Genomic DNA, 26207 nt, shown 5'->3' with positions numbered 1-26207 from the left:
TTCACCACAGAGCTCCCACAGCACCAAACAATCATGTCTGCCCTGGAAAGGAGAGCAGACCTGGACACCCAGGCTCAGGCAAGTGTGCCAGCTTGATTACAATGCGGTAAGGAGCTAGAGAGAGACTTCCTACTTTCCACCTCCTAGGAGTATACTGGTACCTGTATTTGTATCTGTATATACATATTACTTTTAATCCTCAAACCAAATACATCTCCTCTGCTCATTTTCACAAAAATAATGGTCTCTATGCAGGCATCTGGCCAAACACCAGCGCTGTGTGTGATCCATGTGGCATGGCATACATCCTGGCACACACACCGCATGCCTGCTTTTCCTCTAAGAGTGCCATTTTCTTGGTGCAGTGCTGGCTTCTGTCTGCTTCACAGAGGGCTCTCTAGGTATGATGCTCATTTCTGGGGCTCAGCCTCTCAGATTTGGGCTAGATCCCTCAGCTAAACAAGCAGCCAGTGTTCCCCACCTTTGGAGCCCCTACAACCTTAGTCCAGGCAGAGGTACTGAACTCTTGTGTGGCTGTGTACATGGCTACTGCTGTGCCTGCTGGTGAGACCAGGCAGGTTTCCCTTCCACTGCTCAGTGCTCCTGAGGGTCACCACTGTGATGGTCTGAGTTAGCCCTGAAATACCCCTGAGCTGCTAAGTGTGTGCAAGTAGGTTTCTTGTATCTCTGTGTCATGTGTGTTTGCAGCGTGTAATCATGTGTGTGCTGGTTGGTGTATGTGTACTATGATCACGTATATGTCCATTATATCTATGCTCTGTGAGGGTTGTGTATGTGTATGTTTGGGGCTGTGCGTGACATTTGTTGATCTCGGTGTTTGTGGCCGGATTTGGCTGTGAGGCTCGGTGTGCCTGTGTGGTCCGTGGACGATGTCTGCGGGCCGAGTCCCACTGTGTGGGGGCCTGTGGCTTGTGTGTGTGAGTTGCGGGTCTGCCCCTCTGTCTGTCCCCTGGGCCAGGCCAAAGCCAGCCCGGAGCGCGCCGCGCCGCTGCCTGGTCGGCGCTCTGGCGGGTGGCTGCGGCTCGGGCTCCCGCTTCCGACAAAGTCCCAGCTCCGCTGCGGCCGATGGCGCACCGAGGGGCTCCCGGAGGCGAGGCGCGGGGCCTCCGGCTCTTCCCGGGGGCGGGCGGCGCCGACGCTGCCCGTCCGAGAGCCCCTGGCCGCAGGCGCGCGGAGAGGAAACGAAAGCACGAGAAGAGCCGAGGCGAGAAGGCTGCAGGGAAATAGAGACTCGGAGACGTGAGAAAAGGGAAAACTAAATCCATTTGGACATACAGAAAACGTGGGAACAAAAGGGATAAAGTGACGCTAAATGAAGTACAAGGACACTGCATTTGTTAGACTAAATGCCAGAAAAGGCAAGAAAACAGAATGTAAAAGAAAAGGCTGCCAGGCGCCCAAGGGGAAGGGGCTCCTAGACGGGGCGACGCGGCGTTTGCGCTTCGGGAGCCGGGCGGCTGCGCCGGGCGAGCCCAGACGCCGAGTCTCCGCCGCCGCCCGCTCCCCGACCCGGGTCGGGCGAAAAGTCCCGCCGGAGGGTCTGCCAGCTCCCACCCACCACCGGCAGCAGCGGGACACACGGAGGGCCACCGGCCCCCACCCCCGCCGTTGAACCCCTCCCCCGGGGGAAACACAACCAAGCGTGACCCTCGGAGCCGCCGCCTCTCAGGGTCAGGACCCCCCAGGGTTCGGGCTCTTGGCCGCGAGGCCCGGGGTCCACCGGGTCTCTAGGTTCGCGGCGCACAGCGGAGCCTTGCGGAAGCCCTGACCCATCGAGAGGCGGGGACTCGGGTGGGCGGCCGGCACCCCTGCCCGCGCGCGGCTGGGCACCCCAGCCCCAGGCGGCAAGTCCCGGACTGTGGTGCGGGGCCCGGGGGTGAGTAATCAATCACCAGGGAAGCTGGGGTAAGAGCGGAGTCTGGCAAGCCGAGGTGGAGGAAGAGGAGAGAGACAGAGACAGAGGAAAAGAAGAAGGGGCCAAGAGCCAGGCGACAGGAGAGGAAGAGTGGCCGGGGAGAAAAAAAATACAGACGAAAGGAAAAAAGCGGGAGAGAGGCGGTGGGCCTCTGCGGGGGTTTGCCAGGGGCCCTGATAACCTCCCCAAGCAGCTGCTGGGAGCCCTTTCTCTTTTCTTCCAAGGCTACCGAATTGTACCCCTAGACCCTAGGCTTCCGGTAGTGGATGGAGCCAGGGTCCAAAGAACTAAGAATGTGTAAACCTTGGTGTGGCTCTCAGAAGCAGGGAAGGTATGGATAATGGGGGCGATGGGGAGGCTGTAACATCTCAGGGAACAGAGAAGATGCCCAAGAGAGGGACCCGGCAAGCCCAAGTCCTCCAGGTCAAGGCACACAGAGGCATCTGGGATTCTGGGATCACAGCAGAAGGAGGCTGGCAGGGTCCACAGCTTATGCATCTTAAGCCTCAGTGGACTTCAGGGTCAGGGATCAGTGGCCATTTCATTCTCAGAACACCTGAATAAATACTTCCCCTTAGCACACCCCGACCCACATACCTGAACTGGTGGGGAAAGGACCGCTGTGACCAACTATATAGCCTTAGCTCAAGTCATTTCCTCCACCCCTCTCCTCCTTTGTACAAGAAGTGTCTGGGGCAGGAGTGACCAAAGTCCTTCCAGTAGAAAGATGATCAGAGCCAGGAAGGAATGGGACCAACCCAGATTTGGTGGATCAATCAATCTCATCCCAGCCTACTTTGGACTTCATCAGGAAATACATTGTGAGGCAACCTGAGAGAAAGCGGTCAGCTGTGCGGGTAGGGAGTGAGGGATGGCTGCCTTTGTGAGAGAAACCCAGCACACGGGGAACAAGAGGGCTTCCCAGGAGGGTCCCTGCGGTGAGGTGAATAACCAGACAGGGGGCTCTGGGCAGAGGATGATGGAAAGGCTGCACAGCTTGGTGGAGGGTGCAGGGTGTTGGGAAGAGCACGGTCTGCAATAGCAGCCCCATCACTTAACTGGCCGTATGACTCTAAGCCAGTAACCTAAACTCTCGGTATCTCCCTTCTGAACAGGTAAAATGATGGAGGAAAAGCCTGCTTCCCGGGGTTGTGAACGCAAGTGAATTAATATACCCATTGTGCTGGCTAGGCCCTTCATAGATAGTCAAAAAAATAGTAGCTGTCCTCCAATTCAGGATAGTTGTGTCAACTTTTTTATTTTCATATTTCTGGGTGGGGGGTGGCCAGTGGGGGGAGTAGGGAGTGGGTTGGGAGGTGGGGAATGTCTGGAGCTTGCTGCCTCTCCACCCTGCCTTTCTATTTTAACCAGTCTACAAATCCCTCTGTCAGCCTCAAATTACCTCAAGTAAATACATGTATAAGAGAGTGTCATTCTTTTAAAAAATGATACTAAAATAAAACAAAACATACCTCAATTCATTGAAATAGCCTGAAATAAAATTCCTCCTGCGACCTCCACCAGTCAGCTGCTATATCTCTTACAGCTAAAGTTAATACACCCAAAAGTGTTGGAATTTCTATTTGGAAGTGAGTAATTTGTGCTGCCTTTCCATCTGCCCAATCCCCAACTTTCCTTATTTAAGTATTTATTTTCAAAGAATTGTGGAGAGTCTGTGTATGGAAAAAATGCATATTTTAACTGTTCATGTTTTGGTTTTTAATTCTCCAAGTTAAATCTATACACTTGATACAGTTCCAATCAGATACTATTCAAGAATAGTTGTAACAATAAACTTGTGAAAGTGACTTAATGCTGAAGTGAATAAACAAAATGTGAAGTAGTTAAAAGGAAAATTTAGACTTATATTTTTCAACATGAATAGATCTCATAGTATAATGCAGTCACATTTCAGTCCTGCCTCTTACTGAACTGGGTGACCTTCTCTAAACCTGCTTTCCATTTTCAAAAGCCCCCCTCACACAGTTAGTTATTAGGAGATCCAAATGACATTGACATTTTGCATATCGGTTTCTTTATAAACTGTGAAGGGCTATAAGGATACTGTAAATAACTTATATGACCCAACTTACTGTACCACACCTCATACTGAATGGGTCTCCCATATGCCCCCAACTCAGTGGCCAGATTCTCCAGATGGAGGGGATCCTGGGCCTGGGGGCACTTGGGCTCTGGGGGCTGGAGGTGAGTTAAGAGGGTGGAAGGCTGAGCAGAGTGATTCATTATCACCTTATCTCTCCTTTCACATTTCTACCCCCTTCCCAGTCCCTCCCCCAGTTGCAGAGTACCCATTCCCCCTCCTCCTGTCTCTCTCTCTGCCTGGCTTTCCAGGCAATGGAGTGTGGAGGGGTCCTTAGGAGCTGTAGTGTTGGGAGTGGGAAATGGACGGAGGTCCCAGTGGGAGGGATATAATTTGGTTTCTAAGAATTTTCTGACCTTCCAAGGCAGGAGACCCAATATCTTTCTCTCCTCAAAGAAGGGTCCCTGAAAACCTTGGGAGTGGAAAGGGTTGGGGGCAGAGGATGGTAGTGAAGATACCCCAGCACACTCAAAAGAGAGCAAGAAGGGAAAAGGAGGGAAAAAATGAGGCTATGAGAGGGCCCGGGAGAATTCTTATTTCTGTGCTCTCTCAAGAGGAGAGGGGCTTGCATTGCGCAGCTAACGAACTTGTTCCGAAATTCTCTGTGCGGGATTTCGCTGCTCCCAGAGGGGGGTCCTTTCTAACAAGGTGCCCCTGGGCCCTGCCCCTCCCTCCCCAGGAGCTGAAGCCGCCAAAGGTTCGTGGAATATAATGGATCATTTTCCAATTTACCAGGGTCTTAGAGATTACGCCGCTAATCCCATCAAAGACCATCTGCTTACATTGTCCCTCCTGAGCCAAAATAAATAGATCCTTTACTCCATCCACTTCAACTCCTCTAGGGTATTGTAGCGGGAGAAAGTCCGACAAGGCCCATCCCATTTCCCCCTCCCTCCCGCTGTGGGCTGGACAGAAAAGGAGAAAACAAACTTAGCTTGTCTGAGGTGTGAAAGGTCACTTATGCTCCCGACCTGCATTCTTCTCAGGAGCCTGCGACGATGGGAATCAGGGAGAGGGGCGGGCCAGGGGCTCGGGGGTCTCTGAGGATCAGCCCCCTGCGGAGCTGTGGGACAGGCTGTCTCAGCTCTGAGGCCACCTTAGCCCCAGTCCATTTTGGTCTCTTTCTCTCTAGTGTTTTTGAGTTTCTCCCACCTGCGATTGTTGGGAAATAAATAATTTCTGAAATCTAACTTTCATCTGTCCCTTGACAGAACTTGGGAAAAAGGACAGAAAAATCCACAGTCACGTGATCCCAACTAAAAGACGTTCTATAGGCTTTTCACATTTATCCTCTTATTTGTTATTACTCTGTCACTAAAAGGGGCTTCATAAATGGAGGAGAGAGAGGCTCAGGAGGCATCTTTCAGGAAGTATATGGCTAGAACCAGGAGGAATGTGTATGTGAAAATCAGGCTCCAGGAATTAGATCATGCAAGTTATATATTAAAAGGTGATAACTGCCATAGAAATAAAAGAAATATAAAACAGGGTAAGGGAGTGAGGGGCGGAGCCTCATCTAGAAGGTGGCATTTGAGCAAAGACAAGAGGTGACAGAGTTATTTGAGACAAATCAGGAGAGTTTCACACACAAAGAATAACCAGGATCTTCTCACTGTTTCCTCTATCTTGGCCATTTCTGTCCCATTCAGCTCCTTGACCATCATTTTTAACTGTTTCTTAACCTGCTCAAAAACCTAAAGGGGCTCCTGGCAGCCTGTCTTATTCTCTGCCGGTCTCCCCAACTCTGCCAAAGCTGCCTGTGTGGGGTGACTGCCCTAAACACATTTGGTTTCCAGAAGGGGCACATGTTTTGCTTTAGAAAAGAAGCTTAGTGACAGAAACAACACAGCCATTGGAATCAGGAAGATCAGTTTGAATCAATGTTCTGTGCTTACCAGTGAGGTGATACTGGGTCTGGATTCTCAACTCTGACTCTCCATTTCCTCATTTGTAAAGCAGAGATAATGCCTACTGCAGAGGACTGCTGTGAAAATCCAATGAGATAATACACATTGTGCAAGAACAGAGCAGGGATGGAGCCCCAGTGTAAAAGCATTTACATATCTGGGGACAAAATATGAATCTCTCAGTTATAAAATTTCTTCATTTGGCAAGTGTTTGTGGGATGCCTCTATGTTCAAAGCACTAAGGACACAAAGGAGAATGAGGCATATACTTCAATTAAAGAGTGAAGACAAGGACACAAATTACTGGTGTACATAACAGGGCATGATATGGACTCAGAAAATGAGATAGAAATTCTGTGGAGAGAGAAAGAGATAATACTCAGTTGGGATAATGTGAGATCAGGAAAGTTGCATAAAGGAGGTGTCATGAGCTGGGTGGTCCTTGAAGGAAGGACAGGATCCAAACACGCAGAACATAGGAGAAAGCAGAGACGTGAGAGGCCATGCCTGCTGACAGTGCATATCCAAAAGACCTGAGCATTTAGGTAACCACAAGCTCCTTATGAGCCAAGAACATCATGGAACTGCTAAAGCTAACATCGTCTTTAACTCTCTGAGGGGAAGAATCACATGCAATCAAGAAAGATGAAGAATGTTACTGTACTTTGAACGGGCTCCATCTGAAGTGAGATACTGACACACAAGAGAGCGGTGAGATTAGTCAAAAACAGTGAGGGGGCGCTGACATATACAAAGGGTGTGATCTTGGGTGGATTTTTCATCTTCAGTTTCCTAATCAGTAAAGTGAAAATGAGATTTACTGCCCGGTAAGTGATGGCTAAGTGAAATTATATGAAAACACCTGCTAGAGCGCTTGGCACATGGGAAATATGTAAAGTGATCCTTGAAAAATAACTCCTTAGACGAGAAGCATTGTGAAAAAACTGATGCTGAGACATAATATCTGTCTTCAACTATAGAATGGACCATTATGTAGAAGAGGGGCAGATTTATTTAATGGTGTAGAGAAAGAATAAGTAAATGAAAATAAGGAAACAGATTAGGAATGGCATGAAAAAATAATGTACAAATGGTTGGAAAAGACAAAATACAGTGTTAGGTCAAGAATGGTCACCCATTAAAGATATAAAGAAGGAATTTCTGTTCTTCATAAGTGACTGAACTAGCTAGTTTCTAACATTCTGTCCAATGCCAAGATTCTAACACAAATCAATGGATGTGTCAGCTAAGTTGAAAACCATGAGCTTCCTTTAAAAGTTCCATGAAAACAGGGGTCATGCCCATTGGTTCATTTCTTTCTTTTTTTTAATCTTGGTATCATTAATATACAATCACATGAGCAACATTGTGGTTACTAGATTCCCCCCATTATCAAGTCCCCACCACATACCCCATTACAGTCACTGTCCATCAGTGTAGTAAGATGCTATAGAGTCACTACTTGTCTTTGTGCTATACTGCCTTTCCCATGCCTGCCCTACATTATGTGTGCTAATCGTAATGCCCCTTATTCCCCTTATCCCTCCCTTCCCACCCAGCCTCCCCAGTCCCTATCCCTTTGGTAACTGTTAGTCCATTCTTGGGTTCTGTGAGTCTGCTGCTGTTTTGTTCCTTCAGTTTTTGTTTTGTTCTTATGCTCCACAGATGAGTGAAATCATTTGGTACTTGTCTTTCTCTGCCTGGCTTATTTCACTGAGCATAATTCCCTCTTATCCATGTTGTTGCAAATGGTAGGATTTGTTTTCCATTGGTTCATTTCTATCATGTGCCCAGAAGAATGGCAGGCATATATAACAGGCATCTGATAAAGTATTTGTTGAATGAATGAATGAATGAGACAACACAGTGAAAGTTTTTGTAAACTAAAATACTGCAGTAGTGAGAAGTAGCAATGGTAATCATGGCATTTATTATGCTTCAAGTGCTTTTTATGCATTATTATGAAGACAGTAGTGCTACAAAAGTTCAGACAAAGGAAAAGCATGGGAAGCAATGAGGTCTGGAGAAACAAGAAGCACCAGGGAGTCATAGCTCACAGACAAGAGGAGACAGAATAAGATGGTGCTCTTGGTTCTACTGAGCTAAAGGAAACCGAGAGGGGCATCACTGGGCTGCACATCAATGGACAGCTATTAAAATAGGATGCTGAACAGAGCAATAGGCGGAATGGAAATGATAGCAAAAGGGTTCATCTTAGAGTTATAAAACCCAGCAAGGGAAGCTAGGGAGAAGGCAGCATCTTTCCAGTGGAACTATGTATGACCCAGAAGACTTGCATTATGGTGGCAAAAAGCTGGCATGATTAACTCCCTGCTTTGTACCACAGTAGCATTTCAGGATGACATGGCGGCTTACTCAGTGGATCCCAGCTTTTGGCAGAGGCTTCGTTCCTGTAGCAAAATCCAAATCTTGATGGGAGGATAAAATGAAGTTTCTGTGAACTACATACCTGCTTTCTTATCTTCTTAAAGATTTGAGACTCTTCAGTATCTTCCTTTTTTGTGACTCTTCAGTATCTTCCCTTACTTTGCTGAGAAAGGCTATGGGCTCTCTATCTATGGAGAAATTGGAGGAGAGACGTCTGAGGTGTCCTGAGGCAGAAACAGATGAGCAGTAACTTCTTCAGAGTACCATTATTTGATTAAAGGTAAAAATAAAGATTCCTGCCACCAGTTCTTTCCCCAGTCAGTCCAGATTGGGGAATCCTGCCTAAATGCTTCCTTACCCTCATCCAGACTTCTCAGGCTGAGTTTCAAATTTTCCTCTTTTCATACCTTTTGAGAGATGGGAAAATTCCAATCCCAGGGGCTAATTGAAACCAAGCCTAGGTATTATGTTTTTGGCTCCCCCTGGGTTTTCTCTTGCCTGCCTGCCTCGGTGTCTTTACCATTAGTCATCATTTGAAAGCATGTATAGGGAAAGGAAAGAGGAGCTTAAAGTCAGGAGAACACGGAAGAGCAGCCTTCCGGCTGCTCTAAAACATAATGCCCTTTAAGAGCGTCCAGAAAGAGGCTCTCGTCATTCGGTTTGTTGCCCTGTGCTGCCACCTAGTGTCCCAAAACCTTAAAACAACTTGCCTTATGGAGGGACCCTATTTCATTCATTCATTCATTCACTCATTCAGATTCATTTATACATTCATATAGAGAGAGGTTGTGAATCATCAATGTAAGGGAGATCACTGAAGCCACATAAGTAAGTGAGAAAATCCAAAGAGAGAGGGGAGAGGGGAAAAGATGAGGGATGGAGCACACAAACATTTAGAGGGCATGAGGAATCACAGATGCTGTCATGAGAGGAGAACAGGAGAGGGCAGGAACATGCAGCCAGAAGAGGGCCTCAGGATGTATGGCATCACAAGCAAAGGAGAGGACAGAGACCATTCAAGATGGCTTTGAGGTAGCTTGGGAACTTGAAGACTGCAATTTCAGGAAAGGAGCTGGAACACAGGTAAATGAGAGTCAATGGACTCTTTGGAGAAGTTTAATGGTGAAGGAAGGAGAAAAGGCAGTAGCTTGAAAGGGTAAAAGGGATAAGGGAACTCTTCTTCTCCTTCTCTCCCTCCTTCTCCTTCTTGTATAGGAGAGATTTAAGTATGTTTGTTGTCAAAGAGAAGGCATTAATACTCTAATAATGGGAGACAGTGCTGATATAAGACAAAGGCTCTAGGAGGAGGCGGCTGGATAGGAGTGTTTGTTGGGGGATCAGCCTTAACAAGGAGGGAGAAAAAACAACCTCTCAGAGACAAGAATTTAGGAAAAGAGGAAATTAAGGGAAGATACTGAAGAGTGACAAAAAAGAACGCACTGTGCACAGGAGCAGCAAAAGCAGGACTAGAAGCTTAAGGAAAACACAGACGACTGAGAATTATCCCTTTGAGAAATCTGGTGTCACCTTCCCCTCTGCCTTTCAAATGAGCTGTGTATTCCAAGGGTATTGTGGCAATACTCATAAGGGGATGATGAAGGCTTTAAGAGAAAGGCAGGGGCTGAAAGCTTGAGGGACAGATATAATTTATTAAATCAGCAAAAATTAAAAATAATAATATCCAATGTTGGCAAAGGTACAGGCAAACTAATACTGCCATACACTGCTGGTACAGTTTTTCTGGAAGGCCATTTTGGCAATATGTATTAAAAGCTTTTCAAATGTGTGTACTTCCTGGCCCTCCATTTTCAGTTTTAAGTACTCAAACAAAGGAAATAAAATATAGGCACAGATGTGTTACTGCTATTTATAACAGAAAAAAGGAAACAGAATTTTCAACAAGGTGGTAGAATATAGTACATGTGTACTATAATACTACACTACTATAATATACACTATACATACTATACATAATAATACACAGCCACTAAAAAAAATGTAGATAGGTATTGACATGATAAATGATCATGACATAAATAATAAAAAAAGAAACCAATATAAAAAATACGTTCTTATTCTTCTAAATACCTATCTACCCACACACATTTGGAGAGAGAGAGGGAGAGATGAAGACATGTACCTGGCTTGGAAAAGTACTGTGACCATAGCTAAGATAAAGAACTTAGGAGAAATGAACAACTTCAGTAGGAGATACTGAGTTCCTGTTCAATTTAACCTGTTAAACACACTGTGGATATGTTATATAAGTAGCTGGATACATAGATCTGAAGCCCAAAGAGGGATTTAAGCTACAGTCACAGTTTGAGAGTCTCAGCATTTGGATGGTTACTTAAACGTCAGTAGATGACACTTCCATGAACAGGAGTAAAGAAGAGGGGGCAGGCAAAGACAGAACCCCCAGGAAACAATTGGGAGTGAGCAAAAGCAGTCTGGCCAGCAAATAACAATGTCTCTGAGATTGCCAACATCTGTAGTTCTGCTCTATCCCCCCAGAACTGGAGACATAACCTTGCTTCCATCTTACTGATAAAATGCACAGGAGCTCTCGTGTATCACCAGTCCCCACCTCAAAAGTCTGTATATAATTGACTTCTGCCTTTTACCCATCTGCCTACTTCAGAGGAGGTGACTTCTCACTTCCTTGCAAAGGCTAACCAAACCCTTCAATTGGCTGATTCAGTTCTCTCCTGTCACTTCTGATGGTGCACTCCCAAATGTTCCCTTTCTCAAGCATTTTCAACATCTCCTATGCCACTGGTTTTGTCCCCCTTACCTACAGATATGCCAGAACTTTCTCAACCTTAAGAACTCTAATTGGCACTGTTGTCTCTTGTACCTCCTGCTTGATTTTTCTTTCCATATTGCCAGACTTCGCCAATGCATGATCTACACCCTCTGTCATCACTTTATGACCCTCTACCTTATAAAGTACAGCAGGATGTCTTCCAACTCCCTTTGATGAAACTGTCCTCTCAAAAGTTACCAATACTCTCCTAATCTTAAAATCCAATGGGTTTAATTTGGCCAACACAGTCTTTGATCTTTCCACAAGTTTGTTGATGCTGACCATCCTTCCTTTTTGAAGAAAACACACTTCCCATTTGGTTCAATAAACACTGATGGAACACCTCTTAGGTGATAAAATAAAAAAAACTTTAATACTTGATCTCTGAGTGTGAGGAAGTTTAGCCTAGTTGGAGCAGTTCAATGACTTTAACAACAGATACCTTTGACCTGGTCAGAAAGGCTTCAATGCAGTGGTGGAGGCTCACCTTAAACTACAGTGAGTTGAGGAATGAAACCAACTTATAATGGGAAAAGAAAGAGTAGAAATAGCAAATTGATGCTGTCAAGAAATTTGTTGGAGAAGGGAAAAAGAGAGAAAGAACTTTCTAGAAAGTCCCTAGGAGGAATTTTTAGGAGAACAAAGCAGTATTTTCAGGATGTGGAAAGACTTCAGCATATTCTTACAGTGAAGGGAAGATGCAAATAGAAAGGGAGAAACTGAAAACAGAGGAGAATGAGGGGATAATTAATGGTACAAAGTCTTGGAAGTACCAAGAAGGGCTGTGACTGATATCACAGAACTGCTATCAACAGAAACAGGAGGCTCTTCAACCAAAATTATACTTAAGCATGTATGAACTGAGGGTGGGAAAAGAGTTCCTCCTTGGTATTACACTAGAGAGGTTAAGAATGGTAGCCCCACAAATTTGGCCTATGTATGTGGGTTTTTTGTTTGTTTTCTCTTTTTTACTTACTTAGAATTTTTAAATAATCTAATTTGACTGTCAACACTGAGATTTTTTTTTCCAGTTGTAAAATTCCAATCCTCTGCACAAAAATCTGTGTATAACTTTGGACTTCCCAAAAACTTAATTACTAATAGCTGGAAGTCTTATTGATAACATAAACAGTTTATTAACACTTATATTTATGTATATATATTATGTACTGTGTTCTTATATTAAAGTAAGCCAGAGAAAAGACAAAAAATCATGAGACTTCAAACAAAAGTTTGGATCTCCAGTTTCATCTTAAAAACTGGAACACATACCAAGACAGACACTGGTAACACAAGACCCCTGACTTCTTTAGATAGTCTCCAGTCTCCACCACTCCCTAATACTTACCACAGGGTGACTTCACTCATTTATGTTATCTGTCTGGCTCTTTAGGCATCTGAATTTGTCACCCTTGCTATTATTATCTCTCCTACTTCTCAGACTGAGCTTCTATGTCACTTTTAATGGCTTCTCTTTCTTGTATGGGATAATGGTGTTGCTTCTGGTTGCAATCTTCTTCTACATGTTTCCCTTGGGGAACTTGATCAACTATCACTTCTGTGAGATTATTTGCAACTCAATATTATAAAATCATTGAATATTGGAGTTGGAAAGGACTTTAGAAATCAGAGAGTTCAATTTTCTTGATCCATAGAACATAGTTGGATAATTCTCTTCTGAGAATTCTATAACTCAGAAGAACTTAGATTAACCAGCTTACTTTAGAAATACGGAAATTTAGGTCTCAGAGGCATTAAACAATGCTTTCTACTTCGCCACACAATTCTGTGCAATTCACACATCTACTGAGCTCCTGCTTTGTACAAGGTACTGCGGAGGAATATAAACTTGAAGACAGGAACTTCTCTCAAGGAGTTCACTTCTAGCACATGTGCACAAAGTAAAATGTGGTATAAGTTCCATAACCTTGAAAAAAAAACATGATTTATGGGACAACAGAGGAAAGTAAAGTTCCAATGGTGGATACATGTACATTTAACTATATGAGGAGATTTAACTAGATCTTGAAAAGGGGTTAGGACATATTCTTTTTTTAGTTCTTGTGGCGTATATATGTTTCTTAATATATGAGGAAATAGAGTGACTTGACCAATTTGACAGTTACAGAAATAAGATCTCCTAGGTCAAACTCCAGAATTCATCTGTATTCAGCCCTTATTTACCCTGAGCACTACTCTAGTGTCAACTACCTGCCAGGCATTTCTAAATGAATGCTCACTACCACCTTGTTTTACTTAAGTCAGTAGTACAACCATTCTTCTAGTCGGGATGGATCAACATTCTATAGCCACAGACAACACAACTACAACACTCCTAGCATCTATTCTTCCAGTAAAGCCTATTTACTTGTTCTTCAAAATGTCTCTTTCATCCAGGCCTTTCTTTGGTGACTACATCTACTACCCTAGTAGGGAATCTTATTAATACGGTTTTGTCTGCAGCCTCTGATAAATGAATAGAAACTTAAGAGCTGAAAAGAATCTTAGAGGTTATCTATATCGAGCACTCACCCAGAGAGAGAATCGCCTCTATAGTTTCCTGATCCTGACAATGGTCAGCCCGCTACTGTACAGGGTACTCTGCTCTGAAGGCAGCTGTTTCACCACTAGACACTCAAGTAATTAGAAACTTCAATCACTCACCCAACTCAAGTGTTTACTGAGCATGTTCTCTGTTCCAGGCAGAGCACTTGATGCTCTGGAGATTAAGCTGCCCAGGACTCCCCACTGGCCTTCTGCATTCCCACCTTTCTTGTCTTTGTTCACTGGCCTTAACTAATTTTCAGTGGTGTTTCTTCGTCTTTAATTTGGAGATAATATCTTAAAGGGCTGTTCCTTAGGATCAACTGATAAAATGTGTAGAAATGCTCTGGAAACAAATGTACTACAGGTAAGGCTTTCTCCCCTCTCTCCAACCATGTAAAACTTTTTTGGGGGGGAAGGGAAGAGGTGACTCCACTATCATCTTATGAATTCTATTTTATATTTACAAAAGCATCATTGCTGTATGTGTGTATTATAAAGAAAACAGAATGAAATACCCATAAATCTACCATTTAACCCAGTAACTAGAACACTACCAATAGCATCCACCTGGGTCTTCCCATCCTATCCCCATCTCTCTCCAAGGTAACCACTAATGAATTTTGCGTGTATCATTCTTCTGCTTTTTAAAACGTTTTATCATATATGCTTAAACAATACTGTTTAATTCTGTATGTTTTTGAAACTTATAAAAATAGTTTCAAATGTCTGTAGCGTTCTGGGATTTCCTTTTTCATTCTATACTATGTTCCTACCATTTATCCAATCCAATTATACTTTTAATGTTCATCTTATTCACGCCACCTTTTCAGATCACAAGGGCACAAAGGGATCTTTCCCGCTCAGAACGCCTCTAAGCACTCATCGTCTATGTAACAAAATGGGTTGAAACTGTACCTTCACTTTTCCTGTATCTTAAGTGTCATCACCTCGCCTAGACCATAAGCTCCTCGGAGAGCAGAGGCGCTCATCACGGTAGAAGAGCACTGAGTGGGGACTTGGGCGGCCCGGGGTCCGGTCCCGGCTTCCCCCTCACAGGCAGTGTCCTGGGTCTCGTCCCTTCGCCTCCCTTCGCCTCCGCTTCTTTAACCCAAGTGGAGAGGTATTTATGAGGAACTCGTGAGGTAATGGATATAAAGCTCAGTAAACAGCGAGGCCTCGTCCTCACATTAATATTCACGTTACCGTTGGCCTACAGCTTCCAGAGGGGCCTCTGCACACAGAGCCGGGCCACCGGCTCCCTGGCTGTATTTGGGCATGGTCGTGCTGCCGCCGAAGGCAGGCACCGAGATTCTGGCTTTCTCCGGGGCTCTCGCAGCCGCAGGGCGGGCGGCGGCGCTGACGGAGGGCGAACGCCCGGGAAACGGCCAGGAGGCCAGAGGGCGCTATCGCCCCCTCACGTTGCCCTGGGAGGGAGAGGCGGTTACGTGTACGCGTGCGCACCTCCTCCTCCAGGCTCGGGTGAAACCTAGCCAAACTTGGTTCGCTCCGCTCGGTTTTATCCCATACAGGGACTCGATCTTTTCTGTACGCATGCGTATTTTCCATGCTGCGGTTGGTTAATAATCCCATCTGTCATTCGAACAGCCAATGAAGTGAAGCCTCAAGGTCCACGTCCCGCCCAATGGTGGGGGTGTCCTAGGGGCGGATTTGAGTCTTTGTCCACACCCACCGCCGCGGGGACAAACTGGTTGAGGACTGTTTTGCGCTATGGCAGTACGTTCGGAAGTGTTGGCTCACGTGCTGCCGAACGACTGCTGCTTTATTTGCCATGTCAAAGCGGGGAGGGTGGATGAGGGAGTAAGGAGACCGATGTAAAGGGCACTTTCTGCAGTGTCCAAGGGGCAGTTGCCAATCAGCCATTTATGGAACACCTACTGTGTGTGTCAGACACTTACCGAGGTTTTGGAATGGTCATCTCTGCCTCCATGAGAGTTTATAGTCTAAAGAGGCAGATTAACCAAGTGCCTTTATTGCTTTTGGCCTCCCCTCCTCCCCTTCGCCATAGATGGAGATTTCTCTCCCCGAACCGTGAGCCATTTGGTCGTCCCCGCCTGGCTCTGGCGCAGAGACCGGGCGCCACGGCGTCGGTGCCAACCTCGTCTCCCAGGGGAGTGTAGTGACGGGCGCGGACCGGTGCCGCGGTCACGTGAGGGCGGAGCTTGGCGAGCGCGCGACTTCCCGCTAGGCCGGCTCTCCGCTTGCCCCCTCGGACCCAGAGCTTCATCACCAGCTTTTATTGGGCACGTGGCGGCTGATGCACAATAAATAGGAATGACTCTGGGCAGCCACGCTGCTTAGGTGGGGACCACACTTCTCGAGAGACCAAACTGCCCGAAGCGAGGCCTAAGAGCTGTAAGTACGTGGAAACAAGTACAAAGCTCCCTCCCAGCCGGACTTGAGGGGGACCTAGCGCCTTCTGCAAATCAAACCAACAGGAAGCAATAAATCCTGGGCCCCCAGACTGATCTGAACTAGACCTAGCAGGGAACTCCGAGTCCCTGTGGAAAGAACCTGAGAGCCACCTCTTCCTTTTAGGGCTTGGGTTTACCAACTGTGAAATAGGGCAGCAGACTCAATGTGCCCCTTAAGCGAGCAGGGACACAAAATTATTTAACTCTGCAAACAGAAACAAGCAGTCTGTATTGGCTCCAGTAGGAGCCACTTTGAGGCCTGGGGTGGGGTCGCCTTATGTCCCTTTCACATCCGCTGGCTGTTCCTGAAACAAGTTTCCACAATCACAAGGCTGGAAAAGTTACTCAGCCCATGGGACTGAAGAGTGAGTCAGAAGAACATGAGCTACAGGGAACTGGCCTGGCCTCCTTCGCTGGAACAATCAGATACCACCCTTCGCTTCCTGCCTCCCAAGATCCATCTCTTGGGGAGTATGAGCCTCGTGGGTGCTAATTCTTCAGTGGACCAATAGCTAAACCTAGGAAACGAAGGCGCACCGGCTTCTCAACACCACTGCATGTAGCGCTCCTTCAGGAGCTGGTCCTGGAGTTGGAAAGAAGCTGCAGAAAGGCCACCACGCCCATGAAGAAAAAAATCCTTCAGGTTTGTAGTTTATATAAAGTGCACTTTCACATGCGTTTTCTTATTTTAGTCTGACTGAACACATACTGTGTACCAGGCACTGAGCCAGACACAAAAATGGGTAAGGCAGTGCATTTTTTTAAGGCACTTAAATCCAGTGGTGTAGAGAAAATAGGCACTAGAACCTACACTTTTGGTTAGAATGAGGTAGGTGCCTAAGACACCTCTTAGAGCAGGATATCACAGCCAGCTGAGTAGAACAGGGGAAATCAGGAAAAGTTTTATGGGGAGAAAGCTGTAGGAGTGAAATCTGCAATGATAGGGAAGGTTTCAAAGGTAGAAATAGGGGTATGAAGTGTTTTTTGCCCATAGAACTTACCCAAGTAAACTCATCTACTTTCATGTCTTTGATAAGTAGCAGTAAGAAATAGTAACACTTACTGAGTGCTTATTATGGGTTGGCGATGGTTTTAAGTGACTTAATCTGTATCATGTACTTAAATCCCACAGCAAACCAGTTTACACACAAAGCCACAGGCCTGGAGAGGATGTAATTCTTTAGGCTGATGTCTCGAAAATCTACTCTTGTTCCCGCCCTAGGTCTTGCCCTGAGCCATAGCTTCATCCAGCCAGCCATCTACCAAGTGGTTCCTCCCACATATCCTTCAGAAACCTAGTAAAGAAGTGTTATCTTCCCCTATCAAAATAAAACCAACAACCTCTCAGGTTGTACTGGGTGAACCTATGAAGAAGCAGTTGGGCCTTTAGAACCAGATCTTCCAGTGGCTCCCGTACTCACGCCTAACCCTGTAGTTAATCCTGGAGAGTAAAGTACTCACACCCACTTTGATGCCCCAAAGAATGCACAAATGAACTTGCCCTTGTTCAAGGTTAAGCACAAGATTAGTGAGTCAGGTGAGACTTCAGTAAAGTTAAGAGATCACAGATAGGAATTACATCCCTGGTTCATGTAATCTCCACACCACCACTGCCCATATGCAGCTTGGCACCCTCTGAGTCTCTTCTTGCCTGGCCCACCAGCCCTCCTCTATGGTCCTCAGAGTTCCCATTGTCCTGATGACAACTTCTTCATAGGTAACCTGTACCATGAATGGTTTCCGTCTTCAGAAAAACCTCCCTACCCATGAGGTGACTGCACCCTGCTGGTCCAAACAGGATGACCATCTAATACCATATACATCTCCAACTCAGTTCATCTGAAATGAAACTCATCTCTTCCTGACATACCTGGTGACACTGTCTGCAGCCACTGCCAGTCACTAGTCCAAGCACAAGTTTGGGGAGTCATCAACCCTCCTCCCTTCCCTTCCGCTTCTACCTTCACCAGGCAATTTCCAATTTCTGTTATTCCACCCATTAAATATCTACTAACCTCATTCTCTCATTTGTAAATGATCCCCATTGGGACTCAATTCTGCATTCTCCCACCTGGTTCTCCCCATTACTGTCAGAGGGAACGGGCACTGATAGCTTTCTGAAATGCAAATCTGATCAAGTCCCTCCTCTACTTAAAATCTTTTTTTTTTTTTTTTTTGAGAGGGCATTACTTAAAATCTTTTGACAACCAAAGATCTTATGCAGAATAAAGTCCAAAGCAGCAATGCCTTCACAGTGAGGCTTCTTCGTACCTCTTCAACTTTATCTGATATTCCTTTGACCTGAACCATAGTATTAGATTTCCTAAATGCACTGTTCCCTCTCCACACCTTACATGCTATTCCTGATAACAGAAATGCCTTCCCTGTCCTCATTTGCCCAGGAAACTCCCGTATCTTCAAATCCAGCTCAAAACACCTCCTCCAAGAAGCCTCTGCTGGTCTCTACTGGCTTGGATTTGGGCGTGCCTCACCTTTGATCCCACAGCCCACTCATATCCTTTCTATGAGATATTTAACACAGGCTGCTGACTCAAGTGTTAACTGTTGGTTCACTTGGCTCCCCAACAAACTGAGTTGCCTGAAAGCAGATAGATGTACCTACCATTCCTCTCTAAATCTCCAGTGCCTAATAAAGGGTTTCACACAAAGTAGGTGCTTAGTACATGTCTGTTGCATTTTAGACAAGAATGGCATGAAGGATCTGTTAAGGAACTGGGCTTCCTGGTCAGCCTCAGAGTCCAAGGGATGCACAGCAGGGGTACATGGGCTAAGCCTGGAAAAGAGTGTGTTGGCTCTTTGAAGGCCCTGGGCAGGCCAAGGAGTTTGGGCTTTATACAGTGGGCAGTCCTTGAGGTGTTAAGATGACCAGAGCTGTGCCAAGGATGAGAGGACGGACTGGAGGACAGGAGGCTGGGGTGAGGGAATAGGCAGCTCCAATCACTCCATCACAGTTGATGAAACAGTGACTCAGCAAGATTGTGGCTCTGCAACTCCAATTCCACAGCCACACAACTGGTGTGGCAGAACTAGGAGTTGAACCAGTTCTGGACTGTGCCAAGTGCAGAGCTCTTTGTATCTCACCACAAGGAGTATGCAGTAAATGGGGCTTCAGGGTTGTCCAAGTGTGAATGGATACTCCTTCAGTCAGGATAGGATAGGTTAGATTGCAGACACAATACTGAAATCTGTGTGGCTTAACACATTTATTTTCTGTTCACACAAAGTCCACTGTGGTGCTGGACACCACCTTAAGGCAGCTGAGCAATCCAGGCTGCTCTGATGTACTTCCACAGTTCCCACAGTAGGGGAAGAGCACTTGGAAATCATGTCCCAGCTTGATTTCTGAAGTGACACACATTACTTGCCATTACAGTCTCGGCCAGAACAAGTCCAGTAACCTTGCTTGACTAGAGTGACTGGGAAACAGTCTTCTGTGTGTCCAGGAAGGGGAAGAGAACAAGAGATATTTGTGGGCAGCAGTACTGCCTGAACTCAGGACATCAGGGGGCGGCGCCTACAGAGAAGGAGGGGCAGGCCAAACAGTCTGAGGAACTGATAGGAGAGGTACAAAGAGAGAGAGGCTTTGCGTAGGATTTGCATGTTAGGTCAGGGCTGTTCTGGTCACTCCATGGGCATAGGAGAGCGGAGCGTATATCACATCAGTGGGTTCTCAACTGTAGCAATGTGTCGGGAAGCTCAAGAGACTCCTAAGGACAGAAGAGAGGAGGACCTCATTCAACAGGCTGATGGGAGGCCTCAGTTCTGTCCCAGGCCTCTCCACAGAGCTGCTTCAGTGTCTTGGCAAGGCATCTGCTTCCCCCAGGGCAAATGATGAGAGGGGTGGAAGCCAGGACTTCACCTCAGAAGTCGCATACCATCACTTTTGCCGCATTTTATTGGTCATATGTACCAAACGTGACTCACCGTGACAGAGGCTTGCATAAGGACATTAGGACCAGATTGGGTAACTAGAGACCAGCTGAGAAGCTGCTGCCCAGGCACCAGCAGGGGAGCCTCATCTGGAGGTTAGTGTTTTCTTAAACCCTTGCTCCCAAGCTCATCTTTTATCTGTGAGGTGAAGTCTGCAATGAGCCTAGGAAGGAGGCAGGACTGGTCCTGATCACATTTTACAGATGAGGAACCCAAGGCATGAAGACGTTCTGTGGCGCCTGACTCCGAAGCGCCCTCACTGCAGCCTGCATGTGCCGGGACCACAGCATTTGCCATGCAGCGAAGGCCTCTGTGACACATGCATGTGGGCCTGCTTCACTCCATCTTTGCCTCCACAGCACCCGGCATGGGCCGGAGACAAGAGTGGCCGAAACCCTGTTAGTGTGAGTCAGGCCCTATGCACTTCGTCCACAGTCCCTGCATTGGCCCAAAGTACAGGTGTGAGGGGTGGGGAGGTGGGAGTAAGAGCCGAAGGGACAAGGTTGGGGGGCCCTTTGGAATAAGTGAGGAGATCAGGAGGAGGCTCCCTGGCACTGTTACAGCACTTCAAGGGGGAGGGGAGGGCAGCCGCCCCTGCTGGAGTAAACTGCGGGGCCATGAAGGCGGAATCCATCTGTGCCTAACAGGGCCTGGGGAGATTGGCCGTGGAAGTTTCCCGCAGCGGAAGGCCCTGTACCACGCTGCTCCCACCACCACACACCATCCTATTCCTGACTTGGCGGGTATTTGTTTTTCTTATGTCCTAGGATCCCTCCTATGGCTTCTAGCCCGATAGCCCTCCCTGATCCTGGGACTGCCCCTGCTTCCGATTGTGCACCTGGAGGAAATTTTCACCTGGTAACTCCACCTCAGACACCTTAAAGTGCCCACCCCACAGGCTAACCGCCATTCCTTCCTGTTGAGGCAACGCTCTGGCCTCTGGCCCCAGCAGGGCCACATAATCCTTCCGTCCCCTCCTCAGCCGACCGCACCAAAGAAACCAGACCCCAAGCCAAAGTATCAGAAACGTGTATTCTTTTTCTTTTAATAGTAAACCTCTTTACAACAAATATAGTGAAAGAGTTTTCAAACAAAACTCATAAGAATCTCGAGGACTTTGTCTTTTCTTATTGTGTAGAATACTAAGAAAGCATCACCATACAGCACGAAAAGAAATATTGAAAACAAATCAACTGCCACACACTTGGACTCGCCCTGCCCAGGACCCAGGAGGAGCCCCAGGAGTGTGGGTGATTGTCAGGTTTGGGGGTGGGGCACCTCTATGGCCTATCCCCCCCGCCCTGCTCCCCCTGTCTGGGACTTGAGTGGGGAAGACAGAGAATCCAGATTCTCCATGTAACAGTCCAACCCCCCTCCCCCCATACAAATCCCATTCCTTCTACCAACTGCTTAGCGGGTGGAGAGAGGTGGTGGAGGGGAGGGTGAGGAGTTCCCAGGCTCCGGCCTCCTCCCCTCCGTGAAAGCCTAAATTCACCCCTGCCCTACCCCAGGGGATTCCAAAGAGTCAGTTAAAAATATATAGATATAGATATTTCTAGATACACTTTTACATCATTTCTGTCTCTCCAAACAAATAAATAATCAGCAAGAGAAGGTGCATTACTTCCTTCCTGTCCAAGATGGGGAGGGCTGGGTGAGGGTCAGGGGTCAGTCTGGCTGCACTGAGTGCACTGCTGGGGAGAGGGGAAACGGTGCGTTCCACTGGGGCGTTGGGGGGGGGTCCTCTTGCCCCCTGTCCCTGAAAGCTGTGGGAAACCTGGGGAGGGGAGGGACAGTGGATGACTCCAGTGATTACTTTGGCAAATGCCCAGTTCTTCTGAGGAAGGAGTGGGTGGAGGCAAATTTGGCTTGTGAAAGGAAGAAGAAAAGAAGTCCCCACTCAAGGTCTGGGTTCCCAGGGACCCATTCGTCTGGCCAGCCAGGAACCCCTACCCCCAAGAGAAACTTTGGGATACTGAATTGCAGAAGTATCACATATTCATTCAGAGACCAGCCCCTGCCCCCAGGGATGGAGAAGAAAGGACACACACATCCGCACATGGTAATCAAAAGCCAGGTTTGCCATTACAAGGCAGAGGGCAAAACTGGTGAATATTGCACCGTGAACTGCAGGGGCCCTCACCCCCACCCCATGTTTAATGGTGGCCAAGCCCAGCCTGGAAAGGTGGGCAGACTGATGGCAGGAATAGCCTGAGAAGGGAAGGCCAGTCGTTCCACATTTATTGAGCACCTATCATTCACCCATTCAACATTTGCTGAGCGCCAACTATGTGCCAGGCACTGGGCAAGGCTCTGGGGCTGCACACATGCTCAAGACTACACCCTGGCTGCTTTCAAGGCCCTGATCAAGTCTCATGGATTCCTGAAACCCCTCTAGGAACCTGCAGGAACACGACAAGCTATGTGCCCAGTCGGCGGGAGGGACAAAGCTGTAAGGACTGCTGCACAGGCAAGGCAAAGGTTCAGAGAGGAAGAGGGCGTTGAGTGTCACCCTGAAAGCAGGACTGGTTGGGGAGGAAGAGGGTACCCCATGAAAGGGAGCTGTGTGGGAAGTGTGAAGACTGGGTGGACAATTGTGCCTGGAGCCCCAAGAGAGGTAGGGCTATGGGTAGAAGCAAAGATGGACAACTGCCAGAGCCCCAGCTGCGGTGTTACAAACATCCCCGAGCTGGGGTGAGAAAAGGTGAAGGAGCAGGGAAGGAGGGTCACAGAGCTGGAAGCCAAGGCTGCGTGGCAGCAAGAGCCACCTATTCCTCTGTAAACACACACCCAGGCGCACTCGCCCGCGCGCGCACACACACACACACACACACATGCCCTCAGAGCTCCAGTCACAGATTAACGGGTACGCCCAGATGGGCTTCAGAGATGCCCAAAGGTACGCCCAGGCAACCACACACACGCACATAAATATAAGGTACACTCAGACACATGAATACCATATGCTCTGGTAAGTACATACACCACATGTGTGCTCGCTCACATGTACCCCTGCTTTTGGTTCCTTCCCTGCGTTGTGTCAGAATACTGCAAGCGGCTGGGTCAGAGGCGGGCAAAGACAGTCACCTACTACCAAACTGGGCCTTGTCTAACTCCACGTTCCCACCAGGATGAAACTCCAAGGGAGCACTGCGCACCTGGGCAGAGGAGCTGGGCTTCTGTGAAGGTTGGGGAGACCCCAGTCTGCCTGCCCACAGCGCCCCAGGCCGGGCCCTTAGGGTGGGGGCGGTGGGGGATCACGGGCCGGGGGCCTGCCCCCTCCAGTTTGTCAGTGATCCAGCCTGAGGTCTCAGGACCTCATGCCTCGGCTGCCCCCAAGGTGGGGGTCAGCAGAGAGGGACAGACTAGGGGGCGGGGCGGGATCAAGAACAACAGCAGAAGAATCTCGTCTGTACAGTACGGGCCGTTTGAGTCATTATTATTACAATATACTTTGACAAAAATAGAATCTCATTTCATATCAATACAACAACAACAAAAAGAACAGTTTCCTGGACTGTTACACTGCTAACGTTTTCCAAAGGTTGCTATTTACAATTACAGTAGCCAAGAGGGAAAGTGGGATGCGGCCTGGAGGTGGTGGGGCAGGAGGTAGCAAGACAATGAGGGCGCCAAGAGCAGGGAGGTGGGGTCAAGATGGGAAGGAGCTGGGAGGAGGTGTGGAGAGGGGCCAAGGAGGGAGGGAGGCAGGCCCTCTGTGGACCCCTCAGTCCCCTCTCTCTCACATGCCATCCCAATGTCCACTCCTCTGCGGATGTGTACGTGCAAGGAAGAGCAAGTCCCCACTCCCACCCCCACCCACGGTGCCAAAGTTGGGGCCCTCAGGCACCCCTGAGTGCCCCACGGCCATCTCCTGCTGAGCCACCTCACTCAAGTCCCTCTCCCCAGTTCTCCCTGCACTTTGTGGCCAGCTTTGCAGGGCTGGTGTCAACTGAGGGGTGGTGAGCTATTGCACTGTATATCTTAGAGAAAATGCTGGGGAAGGGAGGGGGCCCCAATTCGCCCCTCACCCCAGCCCTTCTGCCCCTCCTCATGGCTCTGTCCTTCTCTCCAAATGTGCTTCAGAGGGGCCCCCGCCTCAAACCCTATCCCCAGCCTCAGATTCCCAGCCCAAAAGCTCGGCTGGCCTCCCATCTCCTTGGGGGTGCAGCTCACATAAGAATCAGTGAGAGTGTGTTGTGTGCATGCAGGGGCATTTGGGGGCCAGGCTTGGGTATTCTGCCCTGTGTGCCTGCAGCCACAGGAACAGTCCAGAAGCAGAGATCCGTTTTAGAACCTCTGCCTCACTTTCCCCCAAAACACAACCCCACCCATCAAGCCGACTTTGGGGTTTCAGTCTTTGTAAGGGGTTTTGTTGTTTGGTAGTTTTTTTGGTTACTTCCCTCTATCTGGGGGATGGGGTGGGAGGGCTCCGCATGCAGGGCTCGGCACCTGTCCTTTCCCAAAGGCCTATCGGGCCCCCCACCCCCTCCTGCAGCATATGTGTACAACGTGCAAAGTGTCCCCCCCTTCCCGCAAAAAAGAGCCCCCCCCAGCCAGTGAAAATGGCGGGGGGTGCACAAAGAGGGGATGGGAGCATCCCCCTCTCCAAAGCGAGAATCCAAATTAAAAAAAATATAATAATAATAATAATATAATAATAATTATACACAAATGTAACCGTCAACAGGACATGGAGCACAAGAAAGGAAGTGGGGGTCGAGCGGGAGGAGCCCAGGACAGGGAGGGGTGGGCGGTGTGAGATTGTCAACTCTTCATCAGGGAGGCTGAGAGGAGGGGAGTGGGAATCGTCACTTTAATGTCTGTGAAGAGAGGAGACGGAGAAGTGGGTGAGGGGGTGGCCCAGGCTATGGGGTATGTGCCCCTCACTCCCCTCTTCCCGTAGTGGCAGGGCCAGCTCCAAGGGGAGGAGGGACTGATGCTGAGGGCAGGCAGAGAGGGACCTCTGGGGGTATCAAAGTGGGCCGGTGCTGCCCGAAATGGGCTGGTGGGAGGGCTCGCTGGCCAAAGGCCTCTGAGGTTACAGATAAGAAGGTCTCGGGGGGCAGGGTAGGGGGCATACAGGGCAGTCCCTGGGTATAGCCGACACTGGCAGACAGAGGGGGCGATGCTACAGTACCCAGGTGTCGAGCCTCATCCTCTTCACGGCTGAGCCCTCAGCCTCAGGCTCTGGGGCTGGGCGCAGCAGGCCCAGCGTGGGCCCGAAGTCCCCCCGTCCGTCATCCCGGTCCCCCGACTCATAGGAGCCCCCAGCTGGGCTGCTGAGACCGTCACCAGGCTCAGGGCGGGCAGCTGGGAACACAGCTGGAGGGGGAGGCGCAGGGCTGCGCTCGCGGCTCGGGGAGACTGGTTCCGACTTGATGCTGATGTGTGGGTGGGTGGTGACCGTGAGGGCGGCACCCACGTGGGGCAGGGAGCTGCCCGGGCTGGAGACAGGTGATGGGGTCCGGGGGACAGAAACAGCGGAGTGGCAGAAAAGGTGATGGGAGGTCACAAGACAGAGAGTGAGTGAGAACAGAGAATGAGAAGATGGGTGCGGGGGGAAGGTGAGACAAGTGGGCAGACAGAGAGGCAGGGCCACATGAAGGGGAAAGAAGGGAAATAAGTCACGTTAGTTTTATCGCACATCATGTTCTGCAGTCCCGGCCCTGCCTCCACCCCGGGGCTGGCTGGGGAGGGCTCAGGGTAGGTCTCCCAGGGCTGTACAGGGGACTCCGGGGCTGTCACTCAGTGCCTCCCAGACTCTGCACCGACAGACGACCTCCAGGCGATCCCAGCTCTCTGGAGGACCCTCCTCTTCCTGCCCCTCCACGTGCCCTTCCTAGACACGCCCACGGCATCCCGGGAGGACTCACATTAGATTGCTGAGAGGGACGGGGACCAGGTGAGGCTGCTGCTGAGGCGGCTGTGGCTGCTGCTGGGGCGGCTGGGGCTGCGGCTGGGGCTGCGGCTGGGGCTGGGGCTGCGGAGGCTGCGGCTGGGGCGGCTGCTGCGGCTGCTGCCAGGCACTGACGTTGCCTAGCGACAGCCCCCCAGGTGAACTGAAGGCTGGCAAGGAGGAGAGCTCTGCACTGGTCAACTGGTACTCTGCAGGGGGTGGGGAAAGCGAGGATGAGAG

General features: G+C 48.6%; 1 protein-coding gene and 2 long non-coding RNA genes across 9 annotated transcripts in view; 1 reads left to right on the top strand and 2 right to left on the bottom strand.

Annotated features, from left to right (window-relative positions):
• Positions 1-7604: 7604 nt before the first annotated feature.
• On the bottom strand, positions 7605-15150 carry LOC140846073 (uncharacterized). The gene is made up of 3 exons (XR_012124958.1): positions 14889-15150; positions 14601-14786; positions 7605-8520 (listed from the first exon to the last, which is right to left on the bottom strand). It is a non-coding gene; the product is annotated as an uncharacterized lncRNA (long non-coding RNA).
• A 247-nt stretch (positions 15151-15397) lies between these two features.
• On the top strand, positions 15398-21006 carry LOC118972102 (uncharacterized). The gene is made up of 3 exons (XR_012125257.1): positions 15398-16760; positions 17835-20472; positions 20836-21006. It is a non-coding gene; the product is annotated as an uncharacterized lncRNA (long non-coding RNA).
• Positions 21007-24706: 3700 nt separating this feature from the next.
• Positions 24707-26207, bottom strand: part of MEF2D (myocyte enhancer factor 2D) — a 28672-nt gene continuing 27171 nt past the window's right edge. For all 7 annotated transcript variants that reach the window (XM_037016653.2, XM_037016655.2, XM_037016649.2 and 4 more), the window contains 3 exons: positions 25945-26176; positions 25209-25515; positions 24707-24891 (listed from right to left, as the gene is read on the bottom strand). In XM_037016653.2, the coding sequence (XP_036872548.1) occupies positions 24880-24891; positions 25209-25515; positions 25945-26176 (551 nt within the window). In that variant the 3' untranslated portion in view covers positions 24707-24879. The remainder of the gene's footprint in view (positions 24892-25208; positions 25516-25944; positions 26177-26207) is intronic.

This window comes from Manis javanica, chromosome 14 (assembly GCF_040802235.1).
Source record: "Manis javanica isolate MJ-LG chromosome 14, MJ_LKY, whole genome shotgun sequence".
In the NCBI taxonomy this organism is placed as follows: domain Eukaryota; kingdom Metazoa; phylum Chordata; class Mammalia; order Pholidota; family Manidae; genus Manis; species Manis javanica.
The sequence above is the reverse complement of the archived record's forward strand: the minus strand, read 5'-3'. Positions and strand labels throughout refer to the sequence as shown.